The sequence below is a fragment of the Solanum stenotomum genome, chromosome 10, assembly GCF_019186545.1.
Source record: "Solanum stenotomum isolate F172 chromosome 10, ASM1918654v1, whole genome shotgun sequence".
NCBI classification, from domain to species: Eukaryota; Viridiplantae; Streptophyta; class Magnoliopsida; order Solanales; family Solanaceae; genus Solanum; species Solanum stenotomum.
This window is the reverse complement of record NC_064291.1, coordinates 47,440,959-47,461,627: the sequence shown is the minus strand read 5'-3', so window position 1 is coordinate 47,461,627 and position 20,669 is coordinate 47,440,959. Positions and strand designations below refer to the sequence as shown.

Below are 20,669 nucleotides of genomic sequence, written 5' to 3'. Positions count from 1 at the left end.
ACAAATACAAATCAAACAAAGAATTGTTACATGCGAATCTATATATATATATAAAGTTGAATCTAGAATCGCTGATGTGGCACTCTCCAATGGCCAGCATTTGCAATTATCTTTTTTTTATTCATAATTTATCAATTAAATAGATTTTAAAAGCCTAACAAAACATAATATGATAACTAACTGTAATGCCAATAACTAACATTAATGCTAACAGTAAGTCCACCTAATAGCAACTTCTAATAAAGCCCACGTAATAGCAGTTACTAAAAAAATCCCAAATAATTGCTTCATCCCACGTACTACACTACCAAATAATGCTAATTAATAATCTGATCTTTGGCTTTTCAATTTCCCCAACTTTATAGTTTTTGTGTAACTACTAAAGAGTATTAGAGAATATATAAATTGCTCCAGTTTCATGTTCAGGAAATTTGAACAAGCATTGGGATGATATTTTAGACCACCATTTTTATCACAAACACTGGTGATAAAAATGTCTGTGACACACCTCTGAGCAAGCAGAAGAAGTCAAGAAATGTAAGTAACAAATCATTTTAATTTTCTTTTTACATTTTTTGATGATGACTTGCTATTGTTTTTAGTATATTTTTCTTCTCATTTGTTTGAGTCGAATATGACTACAATTCAATTTTCTTGAGAAATCAGAATGTGCCTGTATAAACTTTAATAGCTTTCGACTTCGGTGTCCAAGTGAAGATATTTTAATACGGTATGTCACAAATTTATTTAAGCATGATATTTACTTTTTACAGATATGTGTTATAAAATTTCATGAAATACAATTGATTTTGCAATCAATTCTGGATATATATATATATATATATATATATATAGAGAGAGAGAGAGAGAGAGAGAGAAGAGCCTAGAACACCATCTATTTTTTTTTTCTCATTTTTTGGGCAAAGTATAAATTATCTTTTAGTTTTTCAAACTGGACAAGTATTATTGGGCAATTATTTTTAGTATAATGAACGAGTAAAATAGACACAAGTGAGTAATAATCTCATTACTATTGTCTTTTTGATTATTTAGTTATCATCAGTTATAAAAAATAAAAATAAAAACTTATAATCTAATGATATTCCCCACTAAAATAAAACATTTAAATTAACTTATAGTTCTCCTAAGCTTAAATTTCCACAGCTTCTCACCCATTACTATTTGACATTTGCAACAGCGGGCATTATTGCCAAGACTATGACACTGCAAATTTTGCTGAGTTAATATCTCAAAAGATCACTCAACTTTGAGAATTTATTTAATAAAGTCATTTAACTTTATTTTGTATCAAGAAAATCACCATACTTAGATATTTATATCAATAAAATCACTCAACTTAAATATTTATATTAATAAAATCACTCAACTTAAATGTTTATGTCAATAAAATCACTCAACTAAATTTATTATTAAATCTTTTTTATATGACAAAATAATTCTTTTATATCATGTAAATATATAGGCTCCACAGATCAATAAAATCGAATTCGTAATTTGAAATTTCAAATAAAAAGTTCTCGATTTTTATGTCTGATCACTAAGGGGTCTCTTGGTCTTGATTTTAAAGCATAAAAATATAGTTTTCTTTTGGGAGGATTTTTTTGATCTCTGACCAAACATAACTGTTGCCATATTAACATCGGTAAGATTTTTTTTCAATTTTTCTTTAACATCGGCAAGATTTTTTTTCAAAAAAATAATAATTAATCAAATATCATGAAATATTTTTTTAAAAAAAGAAATTTCTAAAATAAATAGATAAATTGAATTCCACCATTAAATTAACATTAATTAATAGAGCATTAGTTGCAGTGAACATAGCTGACATAGTTTCAGTTTGAGCAAAATCGAGAGTTCTTAAAAATTTTCATTTGAATTTTTAAATTATGAATTTAATTTTATTTATTTGTGGAGTTTATATTTATACGGTATAAAAAAAATAATATTTTGACATGTTAATGTTTTAAAGAAAATAAATTTTATTGAGTGATTTTTTTGATATAAAAATCTAAATTGAGTGATTTTTGTGATACAAAACCAAGTTTAATGACTTTGTTAGATAAATTATCAAATATGAGTGACTATTTAAGATATTCACTCAAATTTTGCTATAGCTTGAAATGTTAGCTTCTCATCTCAATTAAATTGTATGATCTCTCTCAATTAATAAAAAAATCAGGATTATATTTGAATCAATATTATCTTATTATTAATTTCTCCTAAATTGTATGGTCTTATTCTAAAAGTTTCATTCTAATTAAAATTTACCTATTCATCATATACGTAATTTAACTAGTAATTTCTTCTCTTTTTTTTGGGACTTATATAGCCGGATGTCACAAATAGAAATTTTCTATTAGGACACGGTGATAATGAAATGGTTTTAATTGGTCACAAATTCATAGTATTTGATACTCTATATGATATAATTTTATTTTATTTTTTATCTATATCGATATGATATTAGTCTATTACATATGTATTTGGTATCATTTTATACCATCAAAACATTTTGTGATTGAGTTTCACAATTTTAGATTTTCTTTTGAGATTTTAGAGCACGTAGTTGGGCGGATGTATATCTCATTGTCCTTTAAAATTCAAAACATTGCATTTTCCCATATTATAATGAGTTAATATAATAACAAAAAATGCAATAAGTATAAAATAATAAATTATCATTTTCTATTAATACCTTAATTAAGAAAGATAGAAATTCTAATTTCATAACTGTTAATTAAATTTTGGTCAATCTATATATTTATATAAAGCTGAATATAGAAAAGCTGATGTGGCATCTCTCTACGGCCACCATTTCATTTTATCTTTTCCTCAATTTTTTGATCTTTTAAATTCATTTCTTAATATAATAATCTACTAAATACCTCTAATGCATCTATTAACCTACAGTTAAAGAGGATAATGAAAAGTTTTAACATAAAGAATATATTTATTGTTGCAATAGAAAATGAACAGTTGTAACGGTTTTGTAATCAACCAATTAAAAAAGTATAAAAAAATATGTAGGAGATCACATAATCTATAAGTAACTTGACAACATGGAAGAATTATTGGAAGAGAAGATTTACTACTTCAGGTAAATTAATATTTTGAAAAGTTTTACTACCTTAGATAGATCGAATTTTTGATTTGTTTGTACAAACAAAACTAGGCTGGAGAGCACATATTTTGAAGGTAAATTGACAAAATGAAAGAATCATTGCAAGAGCAGATTTACTCCTTCAGATAAATTGAATTTTTGCTTTATTTGTGTAAATAAACATTTTGTAGGAAATGAATCAAGAACTCATAGCAAGAGATGTTTTGCTAGCTCAAATAAATTAAAAAAATTGATTTGTTTGTATGAATGAATTCGTTAGAATATACCTGTGTAGATTTGACCATTTTATGCCAACAAGAATTACAACAAGTGGATCTAGCAAAATAAGAATGAAATCCTATATAAGAATTCAATATACTTGAAGATCGAAAAACATCAAAATGTCTTCTAACATTCAACTTGTGAACCTTGGAAATGATGCCACCATGAAATATTAATTCTCTCATTCTATTCTTTTTTATTTACAAATAACGATAAATTAAAGTTCTCTGAAAGTTAATTTAGAGATGTATAGTAGAGATTTCATAATGAACAAAAAATTCGCCGACTCCTTCACTTTGTCTTTTTTTGTAATGATGATGGAATGTTATCTCTTCATGAAAAGAGAAAGAGGCCGTATCTCAAGATTCTTTCAAAGATATTGATCTAAGAAGAAAAATCATGTAATAATCATACTTTTGAAAGAATTTTGCACTATAATTTCTTCTAAAAGAAAATATATATTGAGAAGAAAAAAATTATTTTGATTGAGAAACTTATAAAAAGAATGATACGTGGTTCAAGGGCAACAAGAATTATTTAGAGAGAGAATCAATTTATTTATGGAATTCCTATTAAATTAGGAAGGAATAAGGAGAAATGTATATTCTAATTCCTTTCTCTTCCCTTAAAAACTTTTTTTTATTCCCCCTCCCTTAAAAACGTTTTTTGTTTAATTTTTCCTTACTTATCTTTAATTAAAGTTTGTTTTATTATTTTTTATATATTTTCAATTGAATTTTTTTAGTTTTCTTTTATATATCTTTAGTTAAAGTTTATTTCTTAAAACCATATATATATGACGTGATATTTTTTTAGGCCTGAAATTTATATTTTTGTAGTTTTTTTTATTTTAAATTTTATAATATTTTTTTAATTCTAAAAGACTGAAAATTTCACTTTCAAATTTTATTAAATATCAAAGTGACCATATTTAATTTCATTCATCATCAATCATATTTTACATCCTAACCTTAATTTGATCATTACTCTCAATTTATATCATTTCCTTAAATCACTATTTTTTTTAACTTTCTTTTATTTTTAATTTATTTATCTATAAGGTATTGAAATAATATGGAAAGTTATAAAAAAACTTTTCTGATAAAAAAGAATAATATGATAGTTTGAAAAAGAATGAGAAGGCAAGGAATGAAATTGAGTAAAAAGTAAAAGGAAGGAAAAGAAAAAAAAGGAAAAAATAATAATTAAAAATACTACCATAAAAGAAAACACAAAAAAAAAATGAAAGGGAGTTATACATTACTCTTTGTTTTATTTTGTTTTACTAATTACATCATTCTCTTTCTACTTTTTATTTAACATTAAAATAAAAAAAATTATAAAAATATATAAACTATTTATTCAAAGAATATTTTGATTTTTATTAACATAGCACATAAATAAATAAAAAATTAAAAATCAAGAATAGGAGAGAAAAAAATAATTATAATTCTTGATCAAAGAAATATTCTTCATATAAATTTTATAGATAAAAAAATTAAGAAAGAACAGAAATTTCATAAACAATGTTAAATTATGATAATAAGAAAGAGAGATGAATAAAAAAAAAAAATCTTGGGAAACTTTAAAAATAAAAGGTAGAAATAAAAAGTAATAAATTGTAATAATGTGAGGAGAGAGATAAATAAAATATTTGATTTTTTTTAATTTTTAACTAATTTTTTAGATTAAAAGATAAATAATTGTATAGAAGAAAAATATCGTGAATAATAATAAGAATAAATTACGATGATAACGAGGAGAGATCATTAAATTTTCATTTTAAATATAAAAATAGAAGGTAAAAAAATGAATTTTAAAATAATAATAAATTATAGTAATGATGAGGAGAGATGAAAAACAATAAATTATAGTAATGTAAGAAGATATATAAATAAGGTAAATATATTTATCATAATCATAATATAAAGGTGTGTACTATAAATATGTTAAACAGTTAGTACTAATTAAAATACTATTTATAACTTCTTTTGAGTTTTTAAACATAAATATAAATAAGAAAAAAACATTTTAAAGTCAAGAAAAGGAGAAAGGGGATAATTTAAATTCTTGGTCAATATATATATATATCAAGAGAAAAAATTAAAAGAAAAGAAAAGGATTTATTTAAATAATAATAATAATAAATTAATAGTAGTGATAGTAAGGAGAAGAAATAAATAAGATTTTCTTTAGACAACAAAAGGGCAATTAAAAAGAATGTTTTATAGCAACAACGAGAAAAAACAAAAAAGTAATTATAATAAATTGTACCAATAGTGCAGAGAAAGATAAATAAAATATTTAAGATCTATTTTTTAAAAAAGAAATTATAAATCAAAGGAAAGAAAACAATTAACGAAAAAGAGAATTTTTTTGAATAAGAAAAATTAATTATGATAATAATGACGAGAGATCAACAAGAATTTTTATTTTAAAAAACTATAAAAATAGAAGGTGGAAAAAAGTAAACTGTAGAAGTAGTATGATGAGGAGAGGTGAAAAATATTTACTATTTAATAAATTGTAATAATGGTGAGGAGAGAAATAAATAATTTTTTTATTTTTTTTTTCAGATTTTATAAATCAAAAGATAGTAAAAATTTTCAAAAAAAGAAGAAGAAGATAACTGATAATCCTAATCAAAGTGAGGTTCTACATCAGTCTTTTATCTTCCATATTTATATTTTATTAAATTGAGATATCAATCTTCAATCATAGTACTTAATAATGATTAATTAAAAAATTAATGTTTCTGTTTAATTGCAATATAAATTTAAAAATTTTATTTTATCTTGTGTTGCAATTTATTTCAATTTTCTACACTGAATAGACGAATTTTCGATGAATATTATGTATGATAAATATTTAAAAGTTATATTTTTTATACAAAATTTACTTCTACGACTTTGCTACAATAAGCCTTTAGCCCGATGACCATTTGTGTTCTTTTCATTTTGTTCAAAAAATCAAACGCATCATATGATATATTTAATACTGTATGATCCATTTTTTTCAAGTACATCAACAATTCAGCAAAACGATTATGATTCAATTAAAAGAAAATATTTATTATTTTAAATTACGATTCTAATCAATAGTAAAAAAATTCACACTATATTGAATTATTTTAACAGTTATTATTACATTACTTAAATTATATTTAATAATAACTAGAACTTAAAACTTAAATCTATTTGAATTTGAAAATTAGAAATGATTCTTAAAATATTTTTGATTTTCAAATATAAGAAATGATTTATTTAAATATTTTTAATTATTTTTTTCTTATCGCGTGAAGCGCGAACATATTCACTAGTTATACAAATATGGCGAATTATACATATACAAACTGGAAGTCAGCCCACGTAATTAATGTATAATGTTAGTCGCGAGTGGTAATTATAGCAAACTATAGCTATGATGAGTAATTAAGTAGTATAAATTTGCTTAACTGCATAATTTTCTTTAAAAACGTGGTAGCTAAATATCTTCATGCATTGAAATTAGTGACTAAGCACCCTATTTAGGGACCGAAAATTTTTTGGTGGTAAAATCTCTTTAAGGAATAGTTCAAAAATTTCGTAGACTTTTAGCGGTGATAAACTCTCTTCAAACACTATTAACTTTTAAAAATCAGAATTTCCGTTATTAAAGGTTTTTTTTTTCTTGTAGTAAATAAGTGGATTTCTTTTTGGGTGGGATTAGGGATGCCTTAGCTTGTGTACAATTTAACACTTGTTTTTGTTTGTCGTACGTAGGATGACATATTGACATTTGTGTTGGCTTTGCTAGAGCTAGCATGTTTAGCAGTATTTTGTACAACTCATATTCTCGATGATCTATACATCAATAAATTATTGCTTACATATATGTGTTTGAAAACAAATGGTAAACAAATACAAACAATCAAGTTTCAAAAGAATGAATTGCAAAGCTATGTGTATTTGTTTTTTTCTTTTTTGGTTTTTTCATACAGTATTTGGTATCCACATTGGAGTCTGACTAAAGTCGAATTTGTGCTAAAAAATTTCATATTGAAGGATAAAATGCTCCTTAACAAAGGCGACTCTGTATCCAAGAGGAATTGTGTATTTGTTGCAACACTTCTTTTACCTCTTTTTTGTAAATGAAATAGGGTATACATTTTTTTCTTTGAATTTTTTTTAAGAAGAAGAATAAACTATTATTTGAGAAGAACAAGTTATATAATAAAAAATAAAAATTAGTTGTAAATTGCACTTTTGGATTTGAAGATATAGTTAAGTAGATACGTTCATATTCTTTTTTAATTTCTATCAAAATATTTTAAATTTATCGTAGAGGCCTTTAATATATTAATGATGAGTAAATTTATTGCATGAATTGTGTGATTACCAATTTTCATATGCATTTAATAAAGGGACCACTTAAAAGAAAACCTTAAATTGAGGAGGTTTAAATTCAATATGAACCTCCTAAATTGCATCAAATTACTGAGGTTTAAATAAACCCTTCCGATTTTTATGCAATTTGTGGGGTTATGAACGCCGTAAGCCTCAAAATTAAAATTATATAATTTAAGTCGTTCACTTGATCATTTCTCCAAATTTTTATCGGAATTGAGTTTTACTCAACTTTCGATTAATAACTAGCTTTATTCTCCAATCTTCATCATACTATCCAGCCATTTATAACTTTGGTTACTCTCAAATTGATCAAAATTACCTGATTTTCCTAATAATTATCAAATTTATCCAGATCCATCCTTAAACCCAATCCAATTCACTAAACTAATTAAATCCATACAAATTAAACCCTCATAAACAAACGCATTGATTAACGATTAAAAGATGAAAATTGAGGTTGTTCATGAAATTCACATGAGGGGTTTGTAAGTATTTCCTTCTTGTTGAAAGAATATTGTTTATGGAATATGCCTTAGTTCTTTTATTTTTATTTTTTTATATATAATAAATGGTTTACAGAATATTTGTTATTTACACTAGGTGACAAATCAACGTTCTTCCCTTTTTCACTCGAAAGAATTAAGTAATATTGATAAAAACAAAAATTAAAAAATCAATTTGTATCAACGAGCATCTTAAATAAGTTGATTGAAAATAGCATAGTGTTATTCGTTCGTGTAATACTTAATAAATACAAAAAAAAGATTTTTAGGGCGGTTAACTTTGAATTTTTGACTCCAAACTAGTCCCATCACATTTAATCTTCGTTCTTAAATTTTATATATAATTTCGTCTCTGTGTTCCCAATGAACTCCAACCACAAAAAAAAAAGTTTTTCTTTTTCAAATTTAATTTCAAACTAAGGATTCAAATGAGTGTTTATATCTACTTCTTTTTCTTTCATTTGTAACTAATAACTATTGTCTTCTTTTTTTGTAATGATGCCTTGCTAAAATTTACACTTGTTTTTGTTTGTAGGACAAAAACATTTCTTTTGGCTTTGCTAGCACTACTTTGTACCACGCATGTTCTTGGCGCCGATAATAATTATTTGTACATTAATATCACAATACTCCATAGCGCAACTGCTCAAGGCGCAGGTAATTAGGAGTGTCAAAAGAATATGAAAAACTAAATATACTCTTAATTCTTCCAAGAAAATCAAATATTCATTTGTTTTAATTTGTCAATAGTATGTCTCGATGGAAGTCCACCAGCATATCATGTGGATAGGGGACATGGTACCGGACTTCGCAGCTGGATTATTTACTTGGATGTTAGTTACTTGATTTTTATAATTGATTCTCATATTTGACATTACTATTGAGTCGATCACCAAATTAACTTGGAGAAATAATTCATATTTATAGGGAGGCGGTTGGTGCAACAATATCTCAGATTGTCTTAATCGTTCAACTAAATTCTTAGGTTCTACAACGAAGATGAATCAGCAAGGTTTTTTCGGTGGGATACTTCATAATACCTCCAAAGAAAATCCAGGTGATGAAGCTCATATATTGTTTTTACTTGTTTCTTTTGTGTGCATATGTAAAATTAAGTATACACTTGTTCTAACTGCAAACAATGTTGTAATTTGGTAGAGTTTCACAATTGGAACAGGGTGAGGGTGAAGTATTGTGATGGTGCATCTTTCACCGGTGATGTTGAACAAGTCAACCCTGTAAGAAATACACATATATATCCTTACATATATATTATTAATTCTGTAACGTTTTTTGATTAAATTTTTCAAATAACTTACATTAGGAGAACAAGTTATATTTCCGAGGGGCAAGAATATTTAAGGCAATTATGGAGGATTTATGGAACAAAGGAATGAAAAATGCTGAAAATGTAAGAATATATCCTATTGTCACTATCTAGCTTCATATTCCTAATTACAAGTCATATATGTATTATTACTACCTTATTGAATATCAAAATATTGTCAGGCAATTCTAACTGGAACATCAGCAGGAGGATTGGCAACAATCTTGAATTGCGACAAGTTCAAAAGCCTCCTTCCAGAGAGTGCCAGAGTAAAATGTGTTGCAAATGCTGGCTTCTTCATCGACGGGTATCTTCTTCCCATATTTACGTCATGAAAATGTTATTCTACACCTTCTAATCCAATTCTCTTGGCACGTTCATGATTTACATGCAGCAAGACAATAAATGGTACTTCACATATTCAAGAGATGTATCAAGAAATTGTTAACCTACATGTGCGTCTCCTCTTCTTGTTTATATGTATTTTTTTTATAGTGATTTTGGTATGCTTAACTATAAATAATAAGCTTTTCTCCTCTCTCCTTCTCAGGGATCGGCTAAGAATTTACCGTTAGCTTGCACGTCTGCAATGGAACCAAGTTTGGTAATTTCTTTAAGCTTTCGAAATAATTGTATGGTGTAGTAATATAACTATTTCCCTCTAATTAAAACATAACTTTTCTTTAATTTTATTGGTGCAGTGTTTTTTCCCTCAGAATGTTGTTTCATACGTTCAGACTCCACTTTTCATTATCAACTCAGTTTATGATTCCTGGCAGGTCAACGAGACAAATGCTAATTTCTCTCAATTTAAGAATTTTATTTGTTTCTTCTTTAGCTTCTATATATAATTCTGATTATTCAATAATCTTTAATTCTAGATTAATAACACTTTGGTACCTTCATACCTTGATCCTCAACATGCCTGGAAGGATTGCATCAACAACATAAGTAGTTGCACATCTAGCCAACTTATAATTATTCGAGGTTAACATTTATCTAGTGATTAACTAATGTATATGACGTTACACATGTGTAATGACTCTTCTTCTTCTTCTCCGATCCTTTAGTTTTTATTTTTAACTTATTTTCTCATATAGCCTTCGGAGTTGAATTCTTGAAGATATTTGGCGGACTACCCCCTTGTTTTACGAGGGGTTATTTCCTCACATCTTGCTATTCTCATGGTGATATTCTATCAACGTCATACTGGTATAATACTACCTCTCCAAGGTTACTTAGTAAGGTAATGTTTGTTTGTTTGTTTGTTTTATCCATATAAATTAGTTTGAATACACACATTTTTGTTTTACAATTTTATCATATACCTGTCATAGTAAGTTTTGATTTGTTCATAATTTTAATCTCTTGTAACATTTTATGTGTATATATAGACAATTGCAGAAGCTGTTGGGGATTGGTACTTTGAGAGAGCAGGATTTCAACATATAGACCCGTATCCTTGTGTTAAAAATTGCAAATAATTGTAAGTTCCGTGAAATTCTGTAATGAATACGCTTGCAAGGAGATACTAGTGAAGTTTGTCTCTCTTCATGGTCGTGTACTTGCTTTCAGTGACATACTAATGAAGTTTTAGTACACATCAATGGATAGATGATATAGTTGTGGAGTGTGAATGTATACTAATTTATAAGATCATCCAACTATGGTATAATTATTCATTTTTAAGTCACTTATGTTGATTTTGTACTTGTATCAATAGACAAGAGTGAGCAGCTCGGAAGATAAGCATCTTTCATCTTAATTTTTTTTTGGATTTGAGTTATCAAGAAAGATGGAACCTCCGAAAGAGAAATTAAAAAAATATATTTTGTATCAAGTAAAGTCATTCAAATTCAACTTGTTTATTTGAGCTGATTGCCTAATTCCATAATACAAGCAACGGTTTTCTTTGTCAAAATCCATTAATGCCCATATAATTTTTTCATAGCTAAATGAGTAATAACTTGATTGGCCAAATTTTTAGAAGGTCAAAAGTATTTGTTTTTTGTCAAGAATTATTTATTCTAAATAATGAGGTGTTTGGTCAAGTTTTTGGGAGAAAAAAAGAGGTATTTCTGTAGAGTAGCAAGAACTATTTTTGCCCATTTTTTTTTTTGAAAAACACATTTGAGAAAATTATATTTAGAAGCATATAATTGTTGCTCATAAGTGTTTTTAATTAAAATATTAAATTTATAGGTTAAACACAAACTACTTTTAACTAAAAGTTTTTTTTTTGGAACATTTAAAATAAACACGTTTCAAACTAACTTCAATCGAAACATACTATAAATTAAGATTAATAGAGTATTTCACAACAAAAAAGTAAAATCATGGTATTTCTCCTCAGGCAATAGGACCTATATGGTTCCTAAAGAAAACAAGCTTTTCGAGTAAACTCCATAAGGATAGAACCGATCTGAAAGTGCTTCCACTTGTCTGATTGATTTTCTTTTTAGGTCATAGAAGACCACTTTATCCAAATGTTGGAATATTATTTCTTCATTGCATGTCATGAAGACAAACGTGATTTTCTTAAACCCAAAGTCGATCAAACGGATGCTATACTCCTTTACCCAAGTGCAACTTATCTTATCCTTGAGTATCCACAGGTCTTGAATTGAACTCCGGTAGAAGCAGCCAGCGTCTGGTACGAAAAGCATCCCTTTCAAATCCATCACAAACAAGCCCACATCACCTTCAAAAGGAAGGTGACGGAGGAGATATAATTTCGAAATTCAATTAACACGGGCACGAGGAATACAATAAGTCCACCATCAATACATACATTCATTTACTATCTGTCCTTCAGATCTCGGATGACAAGGAGACCGGTCTGCAATTTCTTTCCATCTATTTAAAGAAATACCACCGACCTTATTTATGGTAAGAACCTCACATTTTAGATGTGAAACCTTCAATAACACCACCTTTCAGTCATTGAAGGAACACTACAGAAAAAATGCACCACTTTGTATTCCTTCCTTGAGGGAAGATATCCAAACCCAAAATGGGAATATCCAGGGGTAGCAGAAAGCGAATATTCTGGCAATTCACACAATTGTTGCAGGGCAGGATTGCACAAATAAAGACGACAATCTGTTGAAAGGCAAACCAACCCGAAGCGTACTTGCATACTGCTACATGCGAGTTGGATATCAGGGGTAGTGACAGTGTATAACACCTCCCTACTTTCATCCATGTCAACTGAAACAAACCGTAACCTGGATGATTTTGACCGGTGAAGACATTTTCTATCCAAAAACAAAAGTTTGGGGCCATTTTCTGTTGATTGTTTCAGGTGAGAATGAAGGAACGAAGGACTAATAATAACGTTATTCCACAATTTGGATGTACACCTTAACATCAATAGTGACTAAAAGAGAGGTTATAACATCATCAGATAGCATTGAAGTAGTCAATTTTTGCATAATTCCCTTCCTCCTCTGTACTACTACTTTTTCTCCATATTTTCATCTTCGGCTTCTGCAATATGATTACAAAGAAATTAACACACAAAAGGATTCAAAATAAGTTTGAACCTAGAATTAACCCCGGCCCATCAAAAAGTTAAATAGCTTTCAGCATATTAATCCACTTGAAATTTGCAATTCTGAACACGGATCAGCTAATTTACCCACTTCGCTCTAACTAAAAATTCAAAATTGAGCAAATCTAATCTGAAATTTGCAATGCTATAGGATATTGCATCAAATTTATTAGACGAAGTAAAAAAGTACCTTTTTGTCTGGTTGTTCCCCCTTGTGAATATTTTTGCGTCGATTAGCTTTCATATATATTTGCTAAGAATGCCGCCTCTGGGATTTGGTGCAGTTCTGGCAAAAGCGGCGGCGGCGGGAGAGGAAGACGGTGATGGAGGAGAAGAGAGGTTTGGGTTGAGATTACGGGCAGCGAAAAAAAATTGAATTTTCTTGTTGCGTTTTTGGGCTTAAATCTTATAATCCAACAAGAAAACCAACTATTGGTGGTAAACTGGGGGGCGTATTAGGAAATATCATACAAAAATTATTACTATGGTTTTTCAACTATACTAGGTGTATAAATCAATTTTTTTAATACTGTTTGATTTTGAGAAAATTAAGCAAATGCTTATAGAACAAAATTTCTTGTCATTAATCTTGACTGATTTACCTCAATTAAAAAAATTCCTTCTAATATTATGTACCAAAGAATTTTAAGCATTATGATTCTAAAATCTTAAAATATTGAGTAAAGTATTCCATGATTATAATCAGTGGCGGATCCAAGATTTCAAGGTTGTGGATGCTCCCTTAGCTATAGTGGCGTATCGAAAATTTCGACTTAGGAGTGTCAAAATATAAAGAAGTAAAATCGTATAGAAGTTAAGGAGTGTCAATATATGTATATTATTTTTAATTATTTTTACCTAACTACACGTACAATATAATCTTCCGACAAAGAATTGTTGGTCGACACCCGTCAAGTATATATGGCTCCGTTATTGCTTAGCTATCAATCACAAATATAAGTGCACAAATTCCCTTCGGGGTGGCCCAGTGGTTTGGGCTTGGGACTTCCATGTTGGAGGTCTCAAGTTCGAAACCCCTTGCCAGCGAAAGCAAGGGGTTTGCCTTCTGGGTCGAGGTCGAGCTCGTCGCACCGGGCTTGCCTAGTGCGGGTTACCTCTCCTATGTGGTTTGCGAGCTATTGCATAGGAGCCGGGGTTTTACCCTGTGCGCACCCAAAGGGTAGCGGCTGTGGATTTCCCTTGTCATAACAAAAAAATAAAAAAATATATAAGTGCACAAATTTAACACTTGTTATAAAAAAGACAATCATATTTAAGCACGATAATAAAAAAAATTAAAGAAGGAAAATTACCATAAAAATTATCTTGGATAAAAAAATGTTGGAATAGGCCACTAGCGAAAGAGAAAAAGCAATAATCTGCATGGGAAAAAAAAATAAAATGAAGTCCAATTAGAATCAATAAGTAAGAGAAGAGCTAATTTTTAAACTAAAAATAATGTCTTTGGAGGGAATCGAACCTCTGGCAAGAAATAAAAAGAATGAAAGACCTTGAGCACCCACTAAAAACCACCTCGCCAATTAAGTCATTGTTCCTATGGGTGCTCTCTAATAAAATATATACAATTCCTCTTTCTTTCTATATAAATATATAAATTCGATACGAGATTAATGGGTGCTCGAGCACCCATATAGGACCATGTAGGTCCGCCCCTGATTATAATAAAACCTTTCAAAAACTCTAATATATTTTTGATTAAGCATAAATGAGTCCACTTTTACTAGTATATATTAAGGCTATACAATTAGAGAATTAGTTAAAACGACGTCGAATAAAAACTTTCACGGCTATGCATTGAATTTATTTTTATAAATAGAAATATTATTATTGTAACGATATTAAATAAAAAAAATATTTTGATAAAAAAATAACGTTAAAGTTTGTGACTATTACTAGAAATAATTAATAAAAAGGGCATTCTAAAGGGTTTTAAAAGGGTGGTTTTTCAACATTCATCATCATATACATTCTGAATGGATTTGTCCGGCTATGTTGTACAACTTGCTAAAGACATAGACAATATAAACTAAAATCATAAATCTTCACTATTATCATCATTCGGTCACTCGCTATCATTTCATTCATATTTCAAGTGGGGATAAACAATTATTCAGTAGCATTAAAGAGTTTTAAGCACTTTTTTTTAAATAAAAAAAGAAAGAATATTGTATTAACAGAAAGTCCACCACGTAAATTGATTTTTTTGAATATTTCAATTGATCATCAAATAATGCAGAGAGATGTTACGCTTAAAATAAATTGACTTACCTCTCTCGAAATATAAGATCTTTTCAATTAGGATCAGCTTAATTTTGATTCTTAAACTAGCATCTCAAATATTTTACATGTGCCTAAATGTCATCGTTTTCTCTATTTTCCAAAAACTTAAATGCAATTTAAAATAATTAACATGATAATTTTATTATTACATGTAATTTGTAATTCTTTATGGTACATCAATTTAAATATTTGTGGCCAACAAATTTCAAGTGTAAAAAATGAAAATTTTATTCCAAATATAAAAGCATGAATATGAAGAAGCAAAGAAAATGCACAAAAGCAAACAATTTGTGTGATAATGAAAGAAACCACTTATTAACCAAGGCAATATTAGAAAGTCTATTAAAATGAGAGGCCGGCAAAATTTTATTTTCTTGTAGAATACACTAAGATACGGATTGTATTTAAGAGTGGAAAACAGTGGATCAGATTGGATATAGGTGAATCGAAAATGATTAAACAAAAATAGATAAAATTCTTGATTTGTTTATATTTAACATGAATAAAAAATGAATTATTCAATAGATAATACGAATATGTGTGTTATTCCTGACAACGGTAATTCAGATTGTCTTAATCGTTCAACTTATAAGTGTACTTACCTTATGTTATTTCCTAGATATTTATATTATTATCAAAGAATGTCATGTAGACCATTTGATTTTAGATCATCACTGTCTACTTATTAAAGGGCATTCATGAGAAAACAAGAAGATACATAACATATCTCATGAACAATTCCAATTAAAGGAACACATAGTGCTCAGACAACCTACAATCTAATTGTATTTTAAGGACAAAAAATGAGTTTTTCTTAGCTTCTTTCTTCGTACTCAACATTCTAAAATTGTTTGGTCTTTGAAATAAATTACTGGCATGACATGTGCACTTAAATCTTAAATTACTATTGAGATGTCTTTTTCATAACTGCCCAAATCTAATAAATGCGTTTAATAAATGATATTTTAGTAAAATACCCACTTTATTAGTGTTAAAATTGCTTTTTTAATGAATGGAGAAAGTAATTGATAACACTTCCTCCGTTCCTTTTTATGAGTCTCTTAGCAAATCAAAATTTTAATCTGCTAACATTATTTTTATCATTAACTAACTATATAAAGTATTAATTGTCAATTTTAGATTTCAAATCATAACTAATAAAATTGACCCCTCTTATAAATACTTTTTAAAGAGAAGTGTTAGGTATCCAAGTAAAAAAGACCATAACATAAACAAATTTGCATTGAAGTGTGCACGCGCCATGTAGCAGTATGCTTTAATATTAATTAATGTTTACAATAAATGACTTAACACAGAATATTTGTAATTTTACATTCCCTTTGAGAGAATAATGTAGCAACAAATTATGTGAGAGTGAAAGGAACCCACTTATTCACGATCATTGATATGATTTTAGAAAGTTTATTATTATGAAATTATATATATTTTGCAATAGAATATAATTAGGTAGTATTAATTATATCTGCATAGCTGAACACAGTGAGTTCCTTCTAATTGACATGTTATATTATTGATTATGCATAGCTGAAGACTAGACTAGGATACTAGCTAGGTGACAAATCAACGTTTATCTCTATTTTCACTCCATTGATAAAATTATCATATGACCGATCATTATAGATTAAAGAAAATATAATTCCAAATTTAGGATTCAAATAAAAAAACACTTAATTAGTCGTTTGAATAAGAATATAATTACCTCTATGGAGTATTATTTTTCTTTATAAATAGAGGTAAAATCATAGTTGTCCTTCACACCTACTTCTACAGTATAATCATAAGCATTTCCCTCTCTAAATCCTTCTTTCAATATCATCAGCCCTTTCAAGAAGAACAAGTTTCTTGCTGCAGTTAACATGTAATCCTAATTATCTCAAGCTAAGCTTGTTTTTTTTTTTTCTTTTATTATATCTGTTTCTTTTTGTTTCATTTATAATTATCAATTGTGTAAAACTTACAGTTGTTTTTGATTGTTGTAGGACGAAAATATTTCTTTTGGCTTTGCTAGTATTACTTTGTACAACTCATCATGTTGTTGGCGCCGAAGATGATTTGAATGTCAATATAACAATACTTGAAAGTGCAACTGCTCAAGGCGCAGGTTATCAATGTCTAAATATATATCCTTAATTCCTCAAAGAAAACAAATCAGATGAGTAATATTTACTATTTGTTTTGTGTACAGTATGCCTGGATGGAAGTCCACCAGCATATCATCTTCACAGAGGACATGGTACCGGACTTGACAATTGGATTATCTACTTGGATGTTAGTTACTTATAACTGTTTAACTAATTCTTCTTTTTAATTCATTTTCATATTTAAGATGTCAGATTAACTTTGGAGAAATATATAATTCATATTTATAGGGTGGTGGTTGGTGCGAGAGTATCCCAGAATGTCTTTATCGTACAACTACGTACCTAGGTTCTACCAGGAAGATGGGTCAACAAGGTTTTTTCTCCGGAATACTTCATAATACTTCCAAAGAAAATCCAGGTGATCGATGAACCTCATATATATTTTATTATTTTTACTTTTTTTCTTTTGTGTGCATATGTAAATTTCTTCTAACTGCAAATAATATGTTGGAATTTGGTAGAGTTTCACAATTGGAACAGGGTGAGGGTGAAGTATTGTGATGGTTCCTCTTTCACCGGTGATGTTGAACAAGTTAACCCCGTAAGAAATATATGTACTATATATATATATATATATATTATTATTAATTTTGTAACGTTTTTCTGATTAAATTTGCTAAATAATGTACATTAGGAGAACAAGTTATATTTTAGAGGGGCTAGAATATTTAAGGCTATTATGGAAGATTTAAGGAGCAAAGGAATGAAAAATGCAGAAAATGTAAGAATAATATCTCTTATTCAATTCACTCTCTCTTATTCTATTATTTATATCTTATTCTTTGAAAAAAATTTAAAAAGTTCCTACTTAACGAAATCTTGACTGTTAAAATGTTGTCAGGCCATTCTCTCAGGAACATCAGCAGGCGGATTGGCAACCATTTTGAACTGTGACAAATTCAAATGCATACTTCCGGAGAATGCAAGAGTTAAGTGTGTCGCAGACGCTAGTTTCTTCATCAATGGGTCAGCAGACACACTCTTCTTATAATATATGTGATCTCAAGAAAAATGATACTCTATTCTATTAACGTTTCACAATTTATCAGGAAGTCAATCTATGGTACTTCATATACTCAAGAGATGTATCACAACATTGTTAACCTACATGTAAGTCACTTCTTCTTCTTCTTTTTCTTTTAGTAATTTTGGTATGCTTAAGAAGTTGAATCTTTTCCTCTTTTATTCTCAGGAATCGGCTAAGAATTTGCCGCTTGCTTGCACGTCCGCAATGGAACCAAGTTTGGTAATTAGAGTTTAAGCTTTCCAAATAAAAACAACTTCTCTATATTATATGCTACTATATTAATACCAATATTTTCCTCTAATTATAACGTTACTTCTTCTTAATTTTATATGTTGCAGTGCTTTTTTCCCGAGAATGTTATCCCATATATTCAGACTCCACTTTTCGTAATCAACTCAATTTATGACTCCTGGCAGGTCAAGAAGACAATGCTAATTTCTCTCTGTTTTTTTTCTTTAGCTTCTACAAATTAAATCTCAAAAGAAATTGATTATTTTGTACACTCTAATTTACTCCAGATTAATAACACTTTGGTTCCTCCGTACCTTGATACTCAACATGCTTGGAAGGGTTGCATCAAGAGCATAGGTAGTTGTACATCTAGCCAACTTATAATTATCCAAGGTTAACATTTCTCTGGTGATTATATGCGACGTTACATATGTATAATGACACTTCTTTTTCTCCTTTAGTTTGTCTTTAATTATTTTTTTCTATATATAAATATAGCCTTTGGAGTGGAGTTTTTGAAGACATTCGAGGGACTACCCCCTTGTTTTACAAGAGGTTATTTCCTCACGTCTTGCTATTCTCATGGGGGAATCCGTTTAACGTCACACTGGTTCAATACTAGCTCTCCAAGGTTATTTAATAAGGTAATGTTTGTTTGTATAAAGTTTGACTACAAAAACATTTTTGTTTTTCAAATTTATCATAGTCAGTTTTGATGAGTTGATAACAAATTTTAATTTGTTATAACATTTTATGTGCGTAGACAATTGCGGAAGCTGTTGCGGATTGGTATTTTGAGAGAGCAGAAATTCAATATATAGACCCCTACCCTTGTGTTAGAAATTGCACTCAATAAAATTCTGTAATGAATACGCTTGTAGATGTTGTACCTACTGCTTATTCGATAGTATGTAGTTGATTGTACGTTGGAGGAGAGATAGTGTTTATGTTTTGCACTTAATTAAGTTCTATTAGAATTTTAATTCGTTATAAGTTTCTAAATTATACCGACTTAAGTTTTATTGTATTTCACTTTTTTTTTAATTAGAAGGACGAGTCGTTTACATGGTCGTGTATTTACTTACAACAAAGTTTTAGTACACATCAATGAAAGATGATACAGTTGTGGATTGTGAATATATACTAATTTATAAGATTATCAAACTATAGTAAAATTATTCAGTAAAGTTATCACTTATATCTAGTTTGTATCAATAGAAAAGAGGGAGTTAGTAAAAGCTAAGTGACTTTTATCTCCAACCTTAAAATTATAAGTTCAAGTAGTCATTAAGAGAGTAAAAAAGAGCGGGAGCTACGGCTACCAAAGAGGAGTTAAAAAGAAAAATCTATTTTGTATCAATAAAATCATTCAAATTAAGCTAGTTTATAGAGCTATTCCGATAATAGAAGGTATTGAGCAATGGTTTTTGTTAACTAGTGCATAGAGTTAACAAGCTGAATGGTTGAGTTAGCTAAACCATAAGTGCAGTCAGCTAAACAGAATGCTGAGCTGGCAGCAGTTAGTTACAAAAACAGTTTTAGATATTTTTGTATCTGTGAACTATTGTACAAGTATAAAAGGCATAGTGGTATAGATTCAATGTAACAGAGTTCATAATATTCAATACAATTTCTCTTTCTTTTCTATTCTCTCTGTAAATTGATCTAAGAATCAACCTCCTTTCATGGAGTTTTCATGGTATCAGAGCAATCGATCTGGATTCTGAGTTCATAGCAGCAACTATCAGGTGCTCAGATTCACCATATGTTAAAG

At 28.5% G+C, this 20,669-nt stretch overlaps 2 protein-coding genes and 1 pseudogene across 2 annotated transcripts; 2 read left to right on the top strand and 1 right to left on the bottom strand.

Moving 5' to 3' along the window:
* The first annotated feature begins 8,001 nt into the window (after window positions 1-8,001).
* Window positions 8,002-11,126, top strand: LOC125841697 (pectin acetylesterase 8-like). Its single transcript, XM_049520863.1, has 13 exons — window positions 8,002-8,276; window positions 8,830-8,951; window positions 9,045-9,127; window positions 9,222-9,351; window positions 9,453-9,532; window positions 9,619-9,705; window positions 9,804-9,928; window positions 10,016-10,076; window positions 10,172-10,225; window positions 10,323-10,400; window positions 10,503-10,608; window positions 10,722-10,867; window positions 11,016-11,126. The coding sequence occupies exons 1-13, from the start codon at window positions 8,236-8,238 to the stop codon at window positions 11,103-11,105; spliced, it is 1,203 nt and encodes a 400-aa protein (XP_049376820.1). The 5' UTR covers window positions 8,002-8,235; the 3' UTR covers window positions 11,106-11,126.
* Window positions 11,127-11,885: 759 nt separating this feature from the next.
* On the bottom strand, window positions 11,886-13,101 carry LOC125843081 (F-box protein At1g30790-like; annotated as a pseudogene).
* Window positions 13,102-13,433: 332 nt separating this feature from the next.
* On the top strand, window positions 13,434-19,751 carry LOC125843080 (pectin acetylesterase 8-like). Its single transcript, XM_049522313.1, has 13 exons — window positions 13,434-13,513; window positions 17,476-17,597; window positions 17,682-17,764; window positions 17,866-17,995; window positions 18,099-18,178; window positions 18,272-18,358; window positions 18,479-18,603; window positions 18,687-18,747; window positions 18,830-18,883; window positions 19,003-19,080; window positions 19,183-19,288; window positions 19,394-19,539; window positions 19,659-19,751. Exons 1-13 carry the CDS (start codon window positions 13,434-13,436, stop codon window positions 19,749-19,751), a joined length of 1,245 nt encoding a protein of 414 aa, XP_049378270.1.
* The last annotated feature ends 918 nt before the right edge of the window (window positions 19,752-20,669 follow it).